At 47.3% G+C, this 17,998-nt stretch overlaps 1 protein-coding gene across 11 annotated transcripts in view; it reads right to left on the minus strand.

Annotated features, from left to right (window-relative positions):
- Positions 1-17,998, minus strand: part of AAK1 (AP2 associated kinase 1) — an 85,640-nt gene that overhangs the window by 28,871 nt on the left and 38,771 nt on the right. For 7 of the 11 annotated variants that reach the window (XM_087762755.1, XM_087762744.1, XM_087762745.1 and 4 more), the window contains 10 exons: positions 16,488-16,620; positions 15,343-15,446; positions 14,247-14,326; positions 12,636-12,790; positions 12,244-12,524; positions 11,193-11,408; positions 8,341-8,570; positions 7,536-7,693; positions 7,014-7,130; positions 5,152-5,247 (listed from right to left, as the gene is read on the minus strand). In XM_087762755.1, the coding sequence (XP_087618881.1) occupies positions 5,152-5,247; positions 7,014-7,130; positions 7,536-7,693; positions 8,341-8,570; positions 11,193-11,408; positions 12,244-12,524; positions 12,636-12,790; positions 14,247-14,326; positions 15,343-15,446; positions 16,488-16,620 (1,570 nt within the window). The remainder of the gene's footprint in view (positions 1-5,151; positions 5,248-7,013; positions 7,131-7,535; positions 7,694-8,340; positions 8,571-11,192; positions 11,409-12,243; positions 12,525-12,635; positions 12,791-14,246; positions 14,327-15,342; positions 15,447-16,487; positions 16,621-17,998) is intronic. The other 4 variants (XM_087762746.1, XM_087762753.1, XM_087762754.1 and 1 more) reach the window with 2 other exon arrangements.

Raw genomic sequence — 17,998 nt, forward strand, 5'->3', positions numbered from 1 at the left:
TGCAAATATAAGTTCTTATTAGAAATACCGTTTTTCTTTTACAGTTGTTATAAACACCGACGTAGGTGGGCATACAGTTATCTTCTCAGAACTTATGGGTCTGGGGTAGAGTTATGCTGATTAAAAACATTTCATCAAGTATTTTGTGCCCAAAAAAAAAAGAAAAATAAAAGAGCCCTCCTACATTAGTAATAGTGGACTGTTAAAGCAGCTGAACTTGGGTGTTTTGACAGGGATGTCAATGATTTGAGCCCTAGCTCATGCTTCCAGGTGCTAGAAACTGCCAGCTTCAGCAATCTGATCTCAACACTTCCCAGTTCTTTCCCATTTCCAGTTCTTCAAACGTTGCAATAGCCTGAAACTCGCCTCCAGCTCGCAACGCTGCTGGAGCACCCTGCAGAGAAAGCTCGGGAACCCAGCTCCTGAAGGCTGCACATTAGAGTACAATGAGAAAAATCCTGTTTTCCTTAAAACTCCTATTTTTTAACCCAATTATGTTTCGAGCAGGAATGGTTATCAGGGCCACGCACTTTTCATAGCTAGCTCTAGAAAGAGGCCAAGGGTGTGGACGCATTTTGTTGTGAAATTGCAGGGCAAGTTACCTACTTCCTTAGTCCTGATAAGCATCCTCTCGGGCTAACGTAAAAACACACAAGGCCGTGGGTATTTGAAGGAAATAAAAAGGCAAAAATCATCCCTAAAGTGCTATTTAAAAGCCCCAGAGAACTCCAATGTGATAATGACTCTTTAATAAGCAATGCTGTTTGCCTTTTCATCAAAAATGAGGAGCCAGTGTGTGCCCAGATGGCACAGGCGTGCTTTCTTGGCCTGGGTTTCCTTCCCCAGCTACGTCTACGTGTTTACTTAGCTCTGCCGGACGTGGAATTTCTCTTATCGCACTTTCTGTTACGGCCAAGACAATGTCGCAGAGGCCGCTTGGTGTTGCTGTCTTCAAACAAATAACTAACCACACTAAAGACACATTTGTCTCTCAGCCGCAGCGGAGATGCTGAATTACTGCAGGGAGTAAATGTTGCATCAATTTGCAAAGAATGATCCATTCTGTTTTGAAAGGGGGTAAAAAAAGATTGCCTCATTGTGCAAAGGCAGCATTGTACTTGGTACCGATGCAGAGAGGCCACCGCCGCCCTGCACGCACACGGACTCGGCCCGACACGATCCGCAGCACGGGGGAGTTTGTCCTCCATCCAGTAACGGGGAGGAGCAGAGCTTCTCTTTCTCAGCTCTTACACCTCAGAGCTGCTGCTCAACAACTTCTCCTTGCTTGCTCTGCTGCCAAGGACCCACACCCACCGCCTCATCCCTCTCTTCTTCTGCAGAGAGGAGAGAATAAACCAGGACTGCTGATGGCACAGGGTGCCTGGGAGAAGAGTATTTACCTGGAACTAGAGCAAGAAGGAGACACCCCCCTCCCACCCCAAACCAACCATCCCTCCAACAGTTGGAAAGGAGTATTTTCGGCAGTACCTCGGAGGGCATTTCACTGGGTCCACTCTTCACTTACTCAAAAACTTGTTTATCTGAGCAGGTGTTTCTAGAGTCAAGAGGATATATCTAAAACCATTCCTGACACTAAGAGGACTCTTCCTGACTGAAGAGTGCGGGTAACTACGTCAAGACAGCACTTCAGCATTGCAATTTCAGCAGTTAATAAGGGTCATGGGCTAGAGCAGAAGTATTCGCATGCTCCGGGTCAAACCTCTTGTTAAACCCTTCTGCAAAGCAGGTTTTCAGAATCGAGTCCGAAGTCCATTCATGCCAGTAGAAGTGAAGTCAAAAGAAACAAAACCTCTTGTACAGAGCGGGCATACAACCCCTAGACTTGGGACTATTCACGGGGCGAAGCCTCAGTGACAAAGGGAAAGATCTGCCTTGAAGCTTCGTAACTCAGTTGAATTTCAGGTCTCTAGAATGCCCTGTGCAAATTTAGCCTCCCATGCTCATACGAGCTAAATTCATACTGATAGACACAGCCACATGTAGCAGAGAAATTACCATTCTGATCAAATACTCCATTATGATTAATCAGCAGTGGAGCCTGCAATAAGCTTATTAAGAAGAACTTGGCTCACTTTCCTACACATGCACAAGGAAAAATGTTTTCAGCATGAATATTTAATTCTCCCTTATTTTAACAGATGTTTTGCCATATTTTTACATCCCTCTTGCCAGCTCCTCTTACTAGTTACAATTCCATTAAGAACTGCAGCCATTATACATTGGAGAAGGAGGAATAGACTGGAAACCATTCTACTTCCATTTGATTGTTGTCCACAGCTGGTATTTCTGCTTTCTATAGGCTGCTACGTTACCTCTTCTCTAGAAGCACTTACTGAGGAGCTTGTTACCCACAACAAATGCATAATATCTTAGAGCAGGCTGTTTTTCATCTCCAGCGCCGTGACCCATGCAACCCGGATAGCCTGCTAGAGCCTGCTGTCCAAGGCTTGGCTTTGCTGTACACATTTAGCTGACTGCAGGACCCAAAGGGTGATCTCGCTAAACCTACAAGCGAGCAGTCATACTTCAAGCCACATCTGCTGGCTGTAGCTCCACGGCAGCGCGCTCCTCCATCTGAACACATTTAGGCTGTCTGGGGATGCACCCTATGGCTGTTTGTCGTGCGTTAAGCATCGTTTACTTGTTTCTCGGGAATCTGTGCTAGAAAGGCGCATCTGTCCTTCTGAGCACCCAGAGGAAAGGTGGGAAAGCGCCAAGAGGTCTCTGGCCAACGTTCAAGCGATGCCACCTGCACCCTCAGGTGCCAGCACAGGGAGCAAGTTTGTGGCTTTAGCCAAAACAGAAGCTGAGCTCTCAGCCGGACCCTCAGCTGTCGCAGGTTTGGAGCGCAGAGAGCCGACAAAACTGGCTCTGTATGACAAACGGGGAAAACACCAAATAAAAGCCTCACTTATGCCTGTACTGAAAGCCTTCCTGAACAACGCTGCTCTTGTAACCAAGGCGTAAAGCCTCACGCTTTTACTTCTGAAAGGGCTATGCATGCTCCCCGTCTATAAAAAGACAGACATAAAACATTTTCAAACCAATGGGATTCGCTATCAAGGTTTTCTCAGAATAAAAATATTCCAAACAGAAAGCAAATATTTAGCAAGCATCCAAAGAAATTCAGCTGCTTCTGCACAAAACTGGGGCAGCTTGGAGACGTACAACTGGAGATGCCGATATACGAAGGCACTGGAGTCAGTCCCAGCTCTGCTGACCCGAGGGGCACACCTCGAAGAGTGCCTGTCGCACACCCCTCACCTCCAAGCCCTCCCTGCCTCCTGCGGGGATGCTTCTGCACAGGTAACGCAGACGCAGAAGAACAAAGATGACTCTGTTCTGCATGGCAGACACACAGATTGAAGACCTGAGTCCGAATCCAGGATTTTTATCTTTTCTGTTGAATTTACAGGCACAGACAACCCCTCTCAGTTTTCAAAGCTAAGGATAAGTCTGTAGCTCTGGTCCCTGAAAACAGTCATGAGCTCCTGGCCTCAAATTTTATGTTTAAATAAAACCCAGAGATGTCTTTGCAGGAACCCAACAAAGCCAGATCTCCTGCGTGCCCTTGCCCCCTGCTTTGTCCCCATGGAAGGAGATGAACTGAACTCAACAGGACCAGACGCATGCAGGCAGAGAGATTAGCAAAAGAAGGTTTAGCACCCGCCTGCAAAGATACGCAACTGGTCAGGGACAGATTTGTGGGACGAGCAACCTGGCAGCACAAAGACTGCAGACAACTGCTGCTCTGATTATCTGCACCCAAGGGCAGGGTTGAAAGGCAATTTCTCCGCAGTGGTTCCTGTACTATAAAGAATTCCAGAGCTCCCGCAGCTAAGGCTGCGCCTGCTGCTTCGTATGGTTGTGCTATATCAAAACGCAATAGCCAATAAGGAGAACAACCACCGCCTTGGTGTGCAACTGTAGGCACTGAGCACGCTGGCAGAGAATTAAACAGTAGTTTGGGCTGACAGACTTCAAGTCAGGAAACCCAACATTTCCAGTAGCGTTCGGGGGGGTGGGGAAGAAAAACGTGCAGTCATCTACCTTCTTTTCAAATTAGAGCTGGGCAGGTCAGCTCCTGGCAAGCGCTCGCATAGGGGAGAAAGCCTGTAAGTTCTGCTTCTTTTCTTGAACTGCAGCATTTATGAGTAAAATCCCTTTTGAACCAAAACACATTTCTTGTGCTCTTTGGGCATCAACCAGAAGGAAGCAAGTTTCACACAGTTACGGAAAAAAATAGTTGCTGGTTTTTTTTCCTGAATTGCTTAACTTTCCATGGAGAGATGCCACCTTTACAAGCACATCGCTTTGAAGCTTGGGCCCTCTACTTGGGTCCTACTGAGCTGAGGACAAGGGTGAGAGCTGTAACAAGCGCTTGTCCTCTGGGGCTAGCTGACAAGAAGGGACCTGTCACACACATTCACCAGAGGGCTTAGAGAAACTCCAAGAGAAAAACATCCCCATATTCCAAATCCCACTGATTTGCAAATAAGCTCCTAAGCACTTACATAATCTTGTGCTAAAAAGTGTTGGCTGCTGCAGTCAGAAATGTGCACACAGGAAAGACTTTTAAGCAGTACTGCAAAGTAAATGGAAATAGCTACCAACTGCACTAGAAAATTTTGCCAAATCAGAAAAGGTTACATGTTAACTTGTGCTTCACATGAAGCACGCATTTGCAGTAGACCTTGGAAGCCAAAGAAACACTGACTCTTATGGGAAAGAAAGATTAACAATAATTAAAAAACTACAATTTTAAAGTTGGAGACCAATTTGAAAACGGCTTAGGTCAGAACAGGTAATTACCCAGTGATTATTTTCAGCTTTGAATACTGAACCTTTAAAGACACCAACATTGTTGGCATTAGAAACAGTATGATAACCCTAGGGTCTGCCATGAAAACGAAGGGCTCTTGCACTCAGCACCGCTCCCACCACCATGCCGATATTCAATGGCGGAAAGCGCTACACATCATTACCACCACTGAGTTCAGCGGCTTGTCAGTGCCCAGCGCCATTGACTAAGGCCCGGGATTTCAGGTGTGCCTAGAATAGAACTGGAAGATTAAGAGTACAAAACAAACAACAAATCTCCCCTCCCTCCATAAACTCAGTTCCAGTTACCTGGCGTGTCGGATAATGGGAGAGGAATGAAAGGATCAGGCACAGTCAGAAGAGGAGGGCTAGTGTCCAAACTCAGAATGTCTTTCGTTTTTTCAGCTGGTAACCAGGAAGAGAAAAGGCAGAGTGAAACAGAGAAGAGAGAAAAGCAGAAAGCATCGAGCAAAATCTCAGCACAGGCACAGCTCAACAGGGTCCAAGCTACGGCCTGACAAGAACACCACACACATGCACGCTCACAACATGTTGCTAGTGAAAAGAAAATAAAACCAAAATGACTATCACCACATAGCTCTCCAACACAATTCAACCCACAGATCTCAAAACATTCCTTGAAAGGGAAGTACTATTATCTCGCTTTACAGCGGCACAAAAGGTGAAATGCCTTAACAAAGGACACGCAGCAGGCCAGCCCCCATGTTGGGCCTCTTTGTCTGAAATAAAAGATAGATATGAGCCTGTCTGATGCAAGATGCTCTATGAGGAAAGAAAAATAAAAGGGCTAGAAGTGCCCAGCCAGTGTCAGCACCGAGAGAATTTCCAAGACACCCTCCTGTGCCAAACCACAGGGCAGGACAGTCAGGGGACACATTTTAAAGACAACTGCTAAAAGAACCGAACGCACTACAGCGTCCAGAAAGCCCAGAACATGCAGGTGTTTCTCGGGCTTTGCAGAAGGTACATTTCAGCTGAATCTGGAGCTGCTGCTACTCAACATCACTCCACAAAGGCTGACAGAACATCACAAACTGTTCACAGGGCACTGAACAGCTGGACAAACCTCAGAAAGCAACCCCCTAGAGCACTCTTGCCTCAAGGACTTCAACTCCTTAATTCTCAGGTAAGAGCCAACGATACCAAGCTCAGTTATAAGCTCCTCTAAATCTCTTTTTATAAATAGAAATAAGCAGAAATGGATTTGTCACTTCTCGCCCCACAAAGGACTCTTCAGTCTCTTCCCAGGACTCCTCTCGCCAAGGGCTGGTGTGCTCCAGTGAGGAAGCGTCCAACAGCTGCATTTGTCACCGGTAACAACGGCTGCATAGGACGGGGCAGAGGATTGCTTGCGTTTAGGGGTCCTGGAAGCCGTTCTCCAATACTGTCCTTGGCAGGTCTTTGCTGCATTCAGTGAGAACTGATGCTGAAGAACTAGAAACAAGCAGCAGCACTGACCGAGTCTTTTCAGCATAGAAGGTGCCGCTCATGGCAAAACCTTGGTACCTGGGTACCAAAGGAGACACCAGCCAAGGTCACACAGGCAGAGGCCTCTGCAGAAAAGCTCGTAGACCAGCCAAGGACTCCTGGCCTCTGGACCCAGACAGCACAGCCAGTGCTAAACTTCTCACTGTGCTCTCCCCTGAGGATTCTCCCCGCTCACTCCTGTCTCTGCTATGCTCCTCATTCTGTGGCAGAGACATTATTATCCCTGCTCCTCTCCTTCATACAGCCTAACAACTGCAGGCAAGGAATATCCTCCAGCATGTCTGACCAATGTCTCCAAGTCCAATTCCCTTATTGCACACTAGATATTTTACTTCTAATTATGAGCTGCATGGACCTTCAATGTGTTAAGAAGCTTTCTTGTGAACTTAAAGGGTTCACTTAGTTTCTTCCCTCACCAGAAGCCTCACCTCTGCCTACAGACGGTGCCCCCCGTCTCTGCTACCCAACTGTGACAAGTACACGTGCCGTTCCTACCTTCCCTTCTTTGCTGAAATGCCAACCCTATCCTACAGTTCTCAGTGCCAAGGCCCGGCTCAATTCATGCCAGTTTTACCTTCCTTTTAAAGAGGCTACGATAAAGAGTTGCCATTTTCTGCAGTGCTGTCCAGGGCATTGCCCTGTAGGACGTATTCACAACTCACCTGATCCAGCAGTGAAGGAAGAGCCACCAAATGCATCTGCCTGGGCTGCAGATGAAGCCGGCTGGAAACCTGGAATCAAGTTCTCTGTGGAACTGCCCATCTTTTCTGGAGCTTTCCCTGAAATGCCAGACGCAGATTTAGGGGAAAAACTTCCATTCTGAAGGCTGCTTACTTACCTAGATTTTTAGGACACTATTTCAGTTTGTGACTTAAGCCCCTTCCTGCAAATCATAACTTGCAGGTGAAGCAGAGTTTAAACTGTAGCTTCTACAACCAACTGATCAAGGCCACTTTAAAAGCAGTTAGTACCTCTCCCTTTGAGGATCATGCTCATTTAATTGCAATTGCTCAGCAAAGAGGACAGGGACAGAGAAGTGAGATTGGAAGGATTTAGCTCTTACAGGCACAGAGGATCATGATAATACGGGAGCACCCCAGCAGCATCTGACCAAAAGCATCATCATTCCATGCCATCTTCCGTTTTGAGAGCAGGCTGGTATTAAACCATCTCCGTGAACCTACCGTCACCTAGCTTCGCAAAGTCCTTGTTCAGCAGCTCCTCAGCTGTGAGTTTGGAGAAGTTATCATCATCAAATGGATTCCACGTGGAGACATCGGGCGGGTTATAGACATTCTGCTGTGAGGTCCTTGGGGAACCCGAGGGTGTGGTGGACGCAGATCTGGATATGATCATCCCAACCAAACAACAGTCGTTAATAACCCATCTGAAATCCTCTGGCCAGCACTATGAGCTGGTCCAAGCTACTGCGTTGTAATTACTTCCTACTTAAAACCCTCAGCACAAGTTATTGTACTTGCATGCCCAGAAAGCTGGGATCAGTTAGCCTTGTTTACTCACAATCTAACCAGAGCATCCTGGTGTCAGGCATTAGAACAAGCATCATAAGCATCCCATTTGAAACAATTTTCTGCAATCCCCATGTGGGGGCTTCCTGCCTGTAGGCACTATGGAAGTGAGCTAGCAAGAACTCCTGGGGAAGCGCTGATGCTAAGCGGCAAGCGTGAAGGGCTTCCAGGGCTACTGCTGGAACAGCTGAAATGGCATTAGCTTTTGGAATCCCAAGGAAGGCCCTGTTGGCTTAGCTTTTGGGGAGCGCGGAAGCACTCAGGACGACTTCTGCCCTTGGGGAATATTTTTGGGACTTTCTGTCAAGCCCTAAACTGTGGTCTTGGGAAGGGAAAGACTCATTTATACCACAGGGTTTGCTGCCTGCCTTCATCCCAGAGCTCTGCCTAGGAAATCCCTGAAGAGCCTCATCTGCTCCCTCCCTCTACACCCTTTGACACCAAGTGAGCAGCCACCTACTTGGACTTGTTGAGACTGGCTTCAGCAGCAGCCGCCTGCAGGAGCTGGGTAGACTTGCTGGCTGGAACCCCAAAAACCGCACTGTGGGTCACGTCGCTCAGAATCCTCCTGTGTCCTGCACGCTGCGTCTTGGGGGAGGACGGAGGGGTGAGAGAGCCCAGCTTCTGCCCTTGCACTGCTGCGGGGGGTGTGGTTTGAGGTTTTTGCTGTTGCCTCATTTGTGCCTGCATCTAGGAAAGAAAGTAAAATGGTACGTCCTTGGTCGTGAACAACAGCCATGATGAAAAAACAGCTAGATGCTGGAGGATCTGACCTTCAAGTCATGGACTGGGGATAGTCTGGAGGGAAAAAAAAAACAAACGGCGGAATTTGCGGATCTATACTATTTCAGGATTAATACAAATGCACAAGCAGGGGCCTTCTCCCCTTTCTATGGTGCAGCTCTTAAGGCAAAGCCTCTATTAGCACTTGTTAGTAAAGGCTAGCTGGTCTCAGAAACTTGCTCATGCGTAAAGAGGCTGAGATCCAGGGCAGAGATAAAAACAGAAATCGGATCATAGTGCGCAGGAGTTTTGTCATATGGACACACGGAGTGGGGCAAGGTGGAGAGCAGTGCTTCTTCCAGCAGATAATGTGTGATTGGGGTCAAATCCCTAAAGGAGTACAGGTCTTCTGCAGAAGCCTTGTGCAAGAAGCCGCCTTAGCTTTCTCTTCAGGAGGAGAGGAGGGGAAAAAAAAAAAAAAAAAAAGCAAGGCCCACAGGAGCAACATTTGTCATTAGAATCTGGAGGAGAAAAACAGGCATGCTTGGTTTAGGTGTAAGCCAAGACAGCCCAGTTACAAACCTTTTGGAAACTTCAAGGGGTTTCCCCAGACTGATCTTATTTTTCCATTACCTCCCTCTTGTCTCAAACTCACAAACCCATAAATACTTGAAATACTGTTTTGTAGTGTTAAACAGCAGCATCACTTCCAATTATGTGATTTTTCAAAATCTGTCAGCGAGATATCACAGTTGGAGTTAAAGCAGGAAAACCAGGATGCCAAGAGCAGAAAGCTGTGCACGTCACCTCCACTGCCTGGGCACTAGCTCCCTGCTCCCCACCCCAAATCATCTCGGGCCATTTTCAGCCAAGGAAGACAGATGAAAGACTTGGAAGGACCTAAAGGGGCAGTGAGAAGAGCTACCTTCCAGCGTGGTGCTTCACTACAGGGGGGCAAGGCAAACAAGTGGTCAGCTGTCTTGCTTTTCATCTGGCATTTTCAGGCAGACTAATTCACTGTGCCTGAGAAGCAAGCTGACCTGACTGCTTCTGATGCACCCACCTTACATCTTGCTATATAGGTCACTGCGGAACGGTACATTTGGTGCTGAGAAATAAAAGGGCAGTGCCAAAACCTCCACAGAAATGAATGCAGAGATTATTAAACTGAAGTCTCGCAACATGAAAAGGTTTTGACGGGTCCTGGCTTGGTATCTTCTGCTCAGAGATCCTGCTCTGCAGAGACCATGTTTCACCATCATTTTTTAAATGAGCCGACCACTGCTTTTCCCCTCCTGACTGCTGCAGGAGTGGAGAAGTGTCCAGATGTGTCCATTCTGATCAGCCTTCCAAGGGGATAAGGCTAATTTTCAATCTAGCTGATTTAATAAAATTAAGACTGTTTTTGTGCTAGTGAATCACAGCAAAGCTCTTTAGAGATGCACTTCAATACGACGTTTCAGGCATTTCTCCTGAACAGGGAGAACAAGATAATAATGGGCCTCATCCAAAACCTGCCTGCATGTACTGCAAATATCCCACCAATTTCAATAAACTGGCTTGCCCCAGGCCATTCAGCAAAATAACAAGGCCAGGAACACAACAACTCCAAGCTTGTCACCTACCCTAACAACCAGCTTAGTGCTGAAAATTAATACAAAATCAAAGGGGGTGAATGTGATGGAGCCTTGAGACACATCAGAGTAAAACAAACAATGCTTTGCCTGCAGTGCTCAGGTCACTGGCTTATGGAGTTTATTAGTCAAATTAATTCCTGATGTCACTTCAAAGGAAGCACATTCAAGAGATGAATTAGGTCCTGAATGACTGACAACTCGTGAACAAGCAAGTACAAACTGACCCTTAGTTTGGACTCAAATACTGTGTTCCTGAAGTGGTTTGTTATCAGATACTGTTTGCTTTGCAGACGTGCAACCTGGTACAGCGAAACAGCGGGCAGCTTCCTCTTGCCTGCTGCTTCCACATGCTTTCCTTCCAACACGCAGCTCGAGTTAGGGGCATCCCTTTGAGCTCCCCAAAACAGGCAAGAGCGGATGGGATTGCACGGGATCGAAAGGAAAAGGCACAGCTTCCTCCCCTATGTACTGCAGAGATACTTTGGCAACAGGGATCCTGCCCTCTGGCACAGCTCCCCTGCCTTTAACGTTACGGACAGCTGGCTATTTCCCTGTTGCAGAAGACAGCCATATTTTCCATTAAGTAAAGAGCATTTATTTTGGATGCACGTTCAGATGGTTAGTAAAGTGGAAGATTTATTTCTTTATTTTTAGATATGGTGCTTTGAAAAGTCTCCTTTCCATAGCATTCATTAAAGAAAAAAGTCATCCCAACACCAGAAACAACCAGGAAGGCTGCTTGCACCTTCTTCTGCATCAGAGCCCTGAATACAAGATGGAAGTTTTCCAAACAAGCACCAACACAAAGTAGTTCTGTCGCCTGGTGCCCATCCTGATGCATTAAGTACAAATAATTTTTAAAAGAGCTTATTTTAAAAGATAGGACCTGGCAGGAGAGCACTCGCCAGTACTCCAAATCCCACTGCCCCACTCCTTCCCGCAAGGCTCTCACCACTTGCTCCTGCGGTGGCGCTGGCTGGGCCGCGCTTTGCTGGGCCTGGGGCTGCGGCGGCGCCGGGGCTTGTTGCTTTTGCTGAACTGCTGCTACTGCTGTCTTCTGCTGCATTGCTGCCTGCTGGGCCATCACCTGCTGCTGCTGTTGCTGCTGCTGGTAATAGTTCTGCATCAGCTGCTGCTGTGCTGGCGCTCCTTGCTGCATCACTGGGAACTGGGAAACAACCAGTTGTTGAGCTGCTTGTTGCGCAGCTGGGAACCGGGGTACCACCACCAGAACTTGGGGCCAGCCACGGGAACGGTTAGAGCCACGGCAAGTGGCAAAGCAGTAACAGGCTGCGATGGCTTGGAGACCATCCGCAAAGGAGCGGTGGAAAACGGCCTTCTGGTCTAACATTAGACCCTTTCTGTCACCCCTGCCCGCATGGGGCTCCCACGGCACAGACTGTCCTGTGGTCCCAAGCTCCTTTCTCCATTTTTATCTACTCCAAACCTTTCCCCAGCATCAGAAGATTCACTGGCCCTTTGCTTCCACTTTTAAATATGCTTTAGCAGAGATCTCTGCTGCTGCAAACACCTCAGTTAGGCATGCAAGTCTGTCATCTAGACACATCCCGTCTAACACATCATGTGTTCACAGGCCTCCTTATCGCCACGGTCTACCACAAAATCAGACCTGAATCTTACTGTTAAAAAGGCATACCAGGCTTCTTGTACAGAGAGCGCAGAAGAGAAACTGTACCCCTCTGCTCATCAGTTGAGCATCGACCTCAAGACCCTGAAACACTTGGAGCTGTAAAATCTTAACCAGGGCTGCTGATTTTATGTTTGTACATGACAAAACTATCTCAAGGCCTTCCACATTGACAGTTAAAAATGCCAGCCTTGCGTAGCAAAAAATCTTGCTAGAGAACTGGAGACACATTGGAAGATGCCTAAAACCTGCACCTATCCCCCAAAAACCAGGGGACTCGCCATAAATGCAAAGACACAGCCTTGCAGGCCTCTAGCACAGGAAGCATGCAACAAACACGGCCGTGCACACCTACCTGCTGAGCTTGCATCATCTGCTGCTGCTGGTAATAGGCAGCCTGCTGCTGCTGCTGCTGCTGTTGCAGAAGCTGCTGCTTCAAGAAAAGCTGCTGTTGATGCTGAGGTGTGGCTTGCGGCTGAGTAGAAGCGACCTGGGGCTGCGCCTGCGAGGCCTGCTGCGGAGCGGGCACCTGCTTGGCTTGTGGCTGTGCCGGAGCCTGTTGAGGTGCTGCTTTTTGCTGGGGGACGCTTGCAGGGAGCGAAGGCTGACCACTGCCCAGGGCAGCAGGTCCTGCAACTGGTAGGGTAAAAAAAAAGAAAAATACAGATCCGTTAGATCAACGTGCACCACAGCCCTGCGAAACGCAGTGCCTGGCACAAAGGCACCGTGCAGAGAACGTCGTTTCACCTTGTGGCTGAATGGCTGCTTGAGCCGTGGGTCTCTTCCTCGGCGTCAGGGCTGGCTGAATGGGTAAAATTCCAGGGTTGGGTTGTGTCTGTCCTGCTTTAGGTCTCTGGCGGGGTGCTATGGAAGTTTCTGTCGTAGGGATGGGATCTGTCAGCCTACAAAACAGAGTAAGGAATAAATGGAAGAGCAGTAAGAGCACAGTCTTTGTTAGCCTGATAGTTGGCGCATGCAACACACAGCATGAGTTTAAAAACTCTTACTTTACTTTAGCAGTATGTGACTGATAAAGGTGAAATACTTGTGGGCATCCTGACACACACGTCGACTCTTTCCAGAAAACTGCAAGCACAGTAAAACTTAATGGATGCATTCCCAACAATTAACCCAACACTAGCATTTTGACTTCTTTGCCAATTGTGGCATTTTCTCCTGTTGGACAGCTGGAACTTGTCAAAATCACTCAACCCATTCAAATATTTGCTACAACATATTGTTTAAATCTACTTAGAATTCTGGATGAGCAGATGAAGGACATAACACGTTAGCTTAAGAGCAGCTGGTACCTTTGGGCAGAGTTGTCTAAATTGCCATCTTTAGAAGTACCTTAACTTTAGTACTTCTACCCCAGAATCGGGTCATTGGACCTCTTTGATCCCTGCTGAATATTTATTGAGCTCCAAAAATGCATAGCAACAGAGCCAAGAAGCCAGACACCACCCTGCCCCTCTGTGGATACATTTGCTTGTTAGATAGCAAGTTATTCTGCCAACGTGAGGGTAACTGCACTCCATTATAAAAGCAAACAAAGCAGACTCCTGGGACTGACAGACAGGAGGAGAGATGCCCTGTTTCAGAGCCTGAAGAAAACTGCTGGTTTTGGAGTGCCCACTGCTGTACTGCTCACTTTGCAGTAAAATAAGGTACAAGTTTTGTCCAACAGAATTTACAAGTCTCCATTAGTTTCATAAGCAGAGCAAGGAGCAGCAAGAGGAGAAAAACCACAGCAGCGCAGTGGTTTCCCCACTAACTGGGCTCCTCAGATGGAGACTCCTGTGTCCCCCCCAAAGAAATTACAGGACTCTTGCAGAAATCACAGCCATTCCATGCAGTAATTATTGGGTCAGGTTATCATCTGCCGAGGGTCAAACTCAAACAGCAATAGTCCCCAGTGCGGTTTCTCAGCAGACTCGTGTTCTTTGGGCCAATTCCAGGCCCGCTGCAGTCTTTCTCCTGACTTTGCTCTCAGGTGCCCTGGGTACTGCCTCCGGACGGATGACACAGTAGATTCATCTAAGTGCACAGGCTTCAAGGGCTGCTGTCAAGCAATGTCTTCAGGACAAAAAGCCCAGCTGTTGAGTCATGCTGAGTATCGCCCAAGCACCACCCCAACCCCCCACGCAGAAAAATTTCCCCTAATATCTGCATTTTCTGCCTTTCAGATCAATGGTTATTTATGTCGTTGAAGCGGAAGCCTCAGGACTGCAGTGTTTGTCTCCATGTGTAAATGTAAGCCCACAAGAAAGCAGCTAAATATACCAAGCATCTTTCCTAATAAACGGCAGAAAGACAACAGACAATAGAGAGGCCTGAGCGTAATGCAGATGTGGTTACCTGGCCTTTGGTTGACTCTTCTTTGCAGCAGCTTCGCTTGCTTTCACCGGGTCTGGGAGTTTAGCGGGAATTGGAGAGTTCTGCAGATCCCAAAACCACCGAATTTTATATTTTGAGGGCAGAAAAGAGAGTCAAAAATAATTTGCAAAAACATCCCAATGAAATAGGGAGATTGGGGGATATCCAAAGCAATTACTCCTCATCCTGGACACAGGACAAACCGCTCAACGTGAATGTCACGAGGAGACAGTCATTTGGGAGAGTCTTTACAAGGGAAAAATACGGTTCAGCTTTTACTTTCCACATTTACCACATGTGGAATCTGAACACAAAGCTTCATAGCACAACCTGAGTATTTTTAAAGGACAACCTGGAGACAATAGCAGCAATACTTATTAATACCGCTATTAAAAAAAATACAAGCATAATAGTACCAAAACCATATATTATTCATAAAGACCACAAAGACCTGAACACGGGGGAAAAAAAATAGGTTTCTTCTTACCTGGAAACAAGAAGATTAAATGTCATGTCATAGATGCCCATAACACCATAAGAAAATACTTGTCAACTCTATTTTTCAATTGAAGTCTATAACGATACACTAAGAAGGGGCAGATGGTTGCGTAAGGTCTGGTGCAGCCCAAATGCAAGTTGGCCTGTCCCAGCCAGACGGCAGACACAAAACTGCTACGTTTAAAACCAACTGCAGCACAGATTACACAGGCTACGATGAATGTGCCTGGAAATCAAATCGGTTTCACAAGCGTGGCCTAATGTTCACATGCACAAGATCTCTTGCTTGGCCTCACACTGGTGACTGGGTGAGGAGGCAAATCAGGGACACAGAAATAAACAACATATGAAACAAAACCCCGATTCCTGCCCTCACCTCTGAAGAAAACCACCCCCAAACAGCACTGCCAATTACAAAAAAAAAAAACCAACGACCCACAGAAAACCCAAAAAGACCCTCCTAATTACAGAACCGGGGAACAACCGACAGAATATGGCAGAATGCTCAATATTCAGCAACTGCCACCTCCAGTCTCCACCACCAGCAAGCCCTACATCAGTCCGCTCCTTTGCTACTCACCTGGACGTTCTGGACGGGGCATTCCTTCTTCGCCAATTTGAATGCAAAGTAGGAGACCTGATAAATATCGGGTCTCTTATCAGGGTCCGGCTCAAGCATATACCCTTGAAAAGACAGAGAGGCTAATATCAGAGCAACAGACGAGACCGATTCACGGGAGCCATGTGTGGCAGAGCTACGCTTGGTATAACTGGGTGTAACAGGGCGCCCTGCCTCTTCCAAAGCATCCAGTCGGTGGTCTGTGGGGCTGAGCTGATCATCGGGCTCAGAGAGAAAGGGGCAAGACAGACAGTCAGGATGGACCAGGAGATATTGTCCGATACAGCTATGAACAATTTGGAGCTGCTATCGAAGGCTCTAGGGCAAGGAGGGGAAACGCAGCTTTCCTGGTCAGGGAACAGCATCGGTTTCGACTTCTGCATTTCCAAGTGAACCTGCAGTAGAAGAGCTTGATCCAGCCCCGGTGCGTCAGTGGGGCGGGAAGACAGGCCAGCCACATATACCGCCGCCTTTGCATAAGCAAAGAAAACACCAGGCTGCTCTGCAAACACATCCAACTCTGTGTTAGTCAAGATTGTGGCTAGGGGGGCGAGAAAAAAAAAAAAAAAAAAAAAAAAAAATCAAATGCTGTGCTGCAAACAAGAGAGCTGCCCCAGCTTTGCCAAGAATAGTGCATTGTACCCTTAATTACACATTCACTCTAGTCAGTGGGTTATTTATAAATCATTTCAGTTCTGTTTCTCAATTCACAGAAGATGAATTCTTATCACTAGTCTAAGTCACTGTGGCTCTTTTTAGTTCCTTATCCAAATAGATTTATTACTGGAGAAATACGTTTCTGCATAAATAGGCTTATTGTGCAAGTTTCTGTAGGACTCAAACCAAATGGTTGTCCGTTTTCCTGCCTTTCCACAGAGTTCACTACAGCCTAGCCAAATAGAAATCTCTTTGTCATCATTTCTTTCGAACAGTGATCTCCTAAGCTACTAAAAGATCACTTTATCCATTCCTGTGGGCAAGCAAGTCTCTTAAAAGAAGAGAAACACCAACTGTTTTACTGTAGGAGCAGGGAATATAGGAACAAAACACCTCTGCTTTTTTTTAGCTCCGTGGAAGTAGATTATGCCACTGTCAGAGACACTCACGGATGAGGCAGTGCATGTCTTGCGAGTGCCGAGAATTATCTGGAATGGTGAAATTGCCGTCACAGATTGCCACCTGACTCTCCCCAAACGGCAAGGTGAAGTAACACAGCTTGTACAGCAAACAGCCAAGAGCCTACAGAGAGAGAACAGAGGAAAGGATTTTACAAACCGAAGCAAAGCAGGGAATGGTACAATCCACATACCACTGTAGGTAACGGGGAACGTGCTTTAGCTTTTTCTACTATAGGGGTCCCGCATGACGTCAGGCCTACATTTTAACATCCCCGTGATCAACTTGAAAACAAGCATAGCTGTATGGGAAGATAAATACATGGAGAGCTCTCCCTCGCTAGGCTGAGGTACCGTCACCTGGGGGACCGTGCGAGTATCGTCACACACCCCCCACAGCTCCACATAGCGTAAGCCTTCACGCCATTAAAAAGGCAAAGCCTGTTTCCGCCACATACTGGAAGGAAAAAGCAAAGTAATAGCAAAAATAAATGGTAATCGTCATCCTTAATACATTTATTCTGACAAAGAAAAATCCAAACTGCTTCCAAGCTTAAGTTCAAACAACCTTTCAACCGTTAAAAATATGTACCAGGGAGAGATACACAGCTGCGTCTGCGGGCTGCTAGGTTATATCACCCTTCCATCTATTTCCCTGCTGCTTTTGACAGCAAGAAGAACCACCTATTTCAAAAGAAAATACAAGTTTTGCACAAAGGGCTAATTATGAAACACTCCCACCAGCTCAGAGGGGAGAGGGGGAAACGTTTCCTAATCCTAAGCAACTCATCATCATTATCCTTTGTCATAGGATTTCACAATTAAATTGCACTCTAGTTTAAAATAACCCGAGACTTAAGGAAAGGGAGGTTACAAGCAGGACAAGCCGGAGTCGAGGCCCCGCTGTGCACACCACCGCACGCTCGCTTGCAAAGGCTCAGCGGGTCACTAGAAGAGAATTCCTTCCATGCCAGGAAGAGGAGAGCTGTCGGAGCCTTTCTTTGGGTCTCCGCCTTTCCACGTTACCCCAGGAAGGAGCGCAAATCCTAGGTTCTCCTCTGGCTGCCTTCGAGGCTCTGACAATCTTCTCGCGCTGCTACAGCTGTGACCTTCCCTCTCTGGGTTTCCAACACCAAGGCGAGTGACCCGGCGCCGGTACAGGGCCCGGTTCTACAAACCTCCCGCCGAACTCAGCGGCGCAAGAGCCCCACAGGAGCCGCTGCATTCCTGACTCCGGGCTGAGCTCCCAGAGCACAGAGAACTCCTCCCAGCAGATGCCACGCCAGCAATTTCCCCTCTTGTATAGGCAGATGCAGAGCTATTGAGGATACATTAAAACTCTCCTTATACTGCTTCTGCCTTGTTACTTCCTAGCTCAGGGCTTCAGAAATCACACAAACACGCGCTGAATTAGCATTTTAAGGACATCCCATTTGCTGAATCGCCACTACACTACGAACAGCACAGACTTTGTTTTCACCTCCGTCCCAACGAAAGGGAAG

Source organism: Nipponia nippon, unplaced genomic scaffold, assembly GCF_047370975.1.
Source record: "Nipponia nippon isolate SJK-2023a ecotype South Korea unplaced genomic scaffold, ASM4737097v1 scaffold_27, whole genome shotgun sequence".
In the NCBI taxonomy this organism is placed as follows: domain Eukaryota; kingdom Metazoa; phylum Chordata; class Aves; order Pelecaniformes; family Threskiornithidae; genus Nipponia; species Nipponia nippon.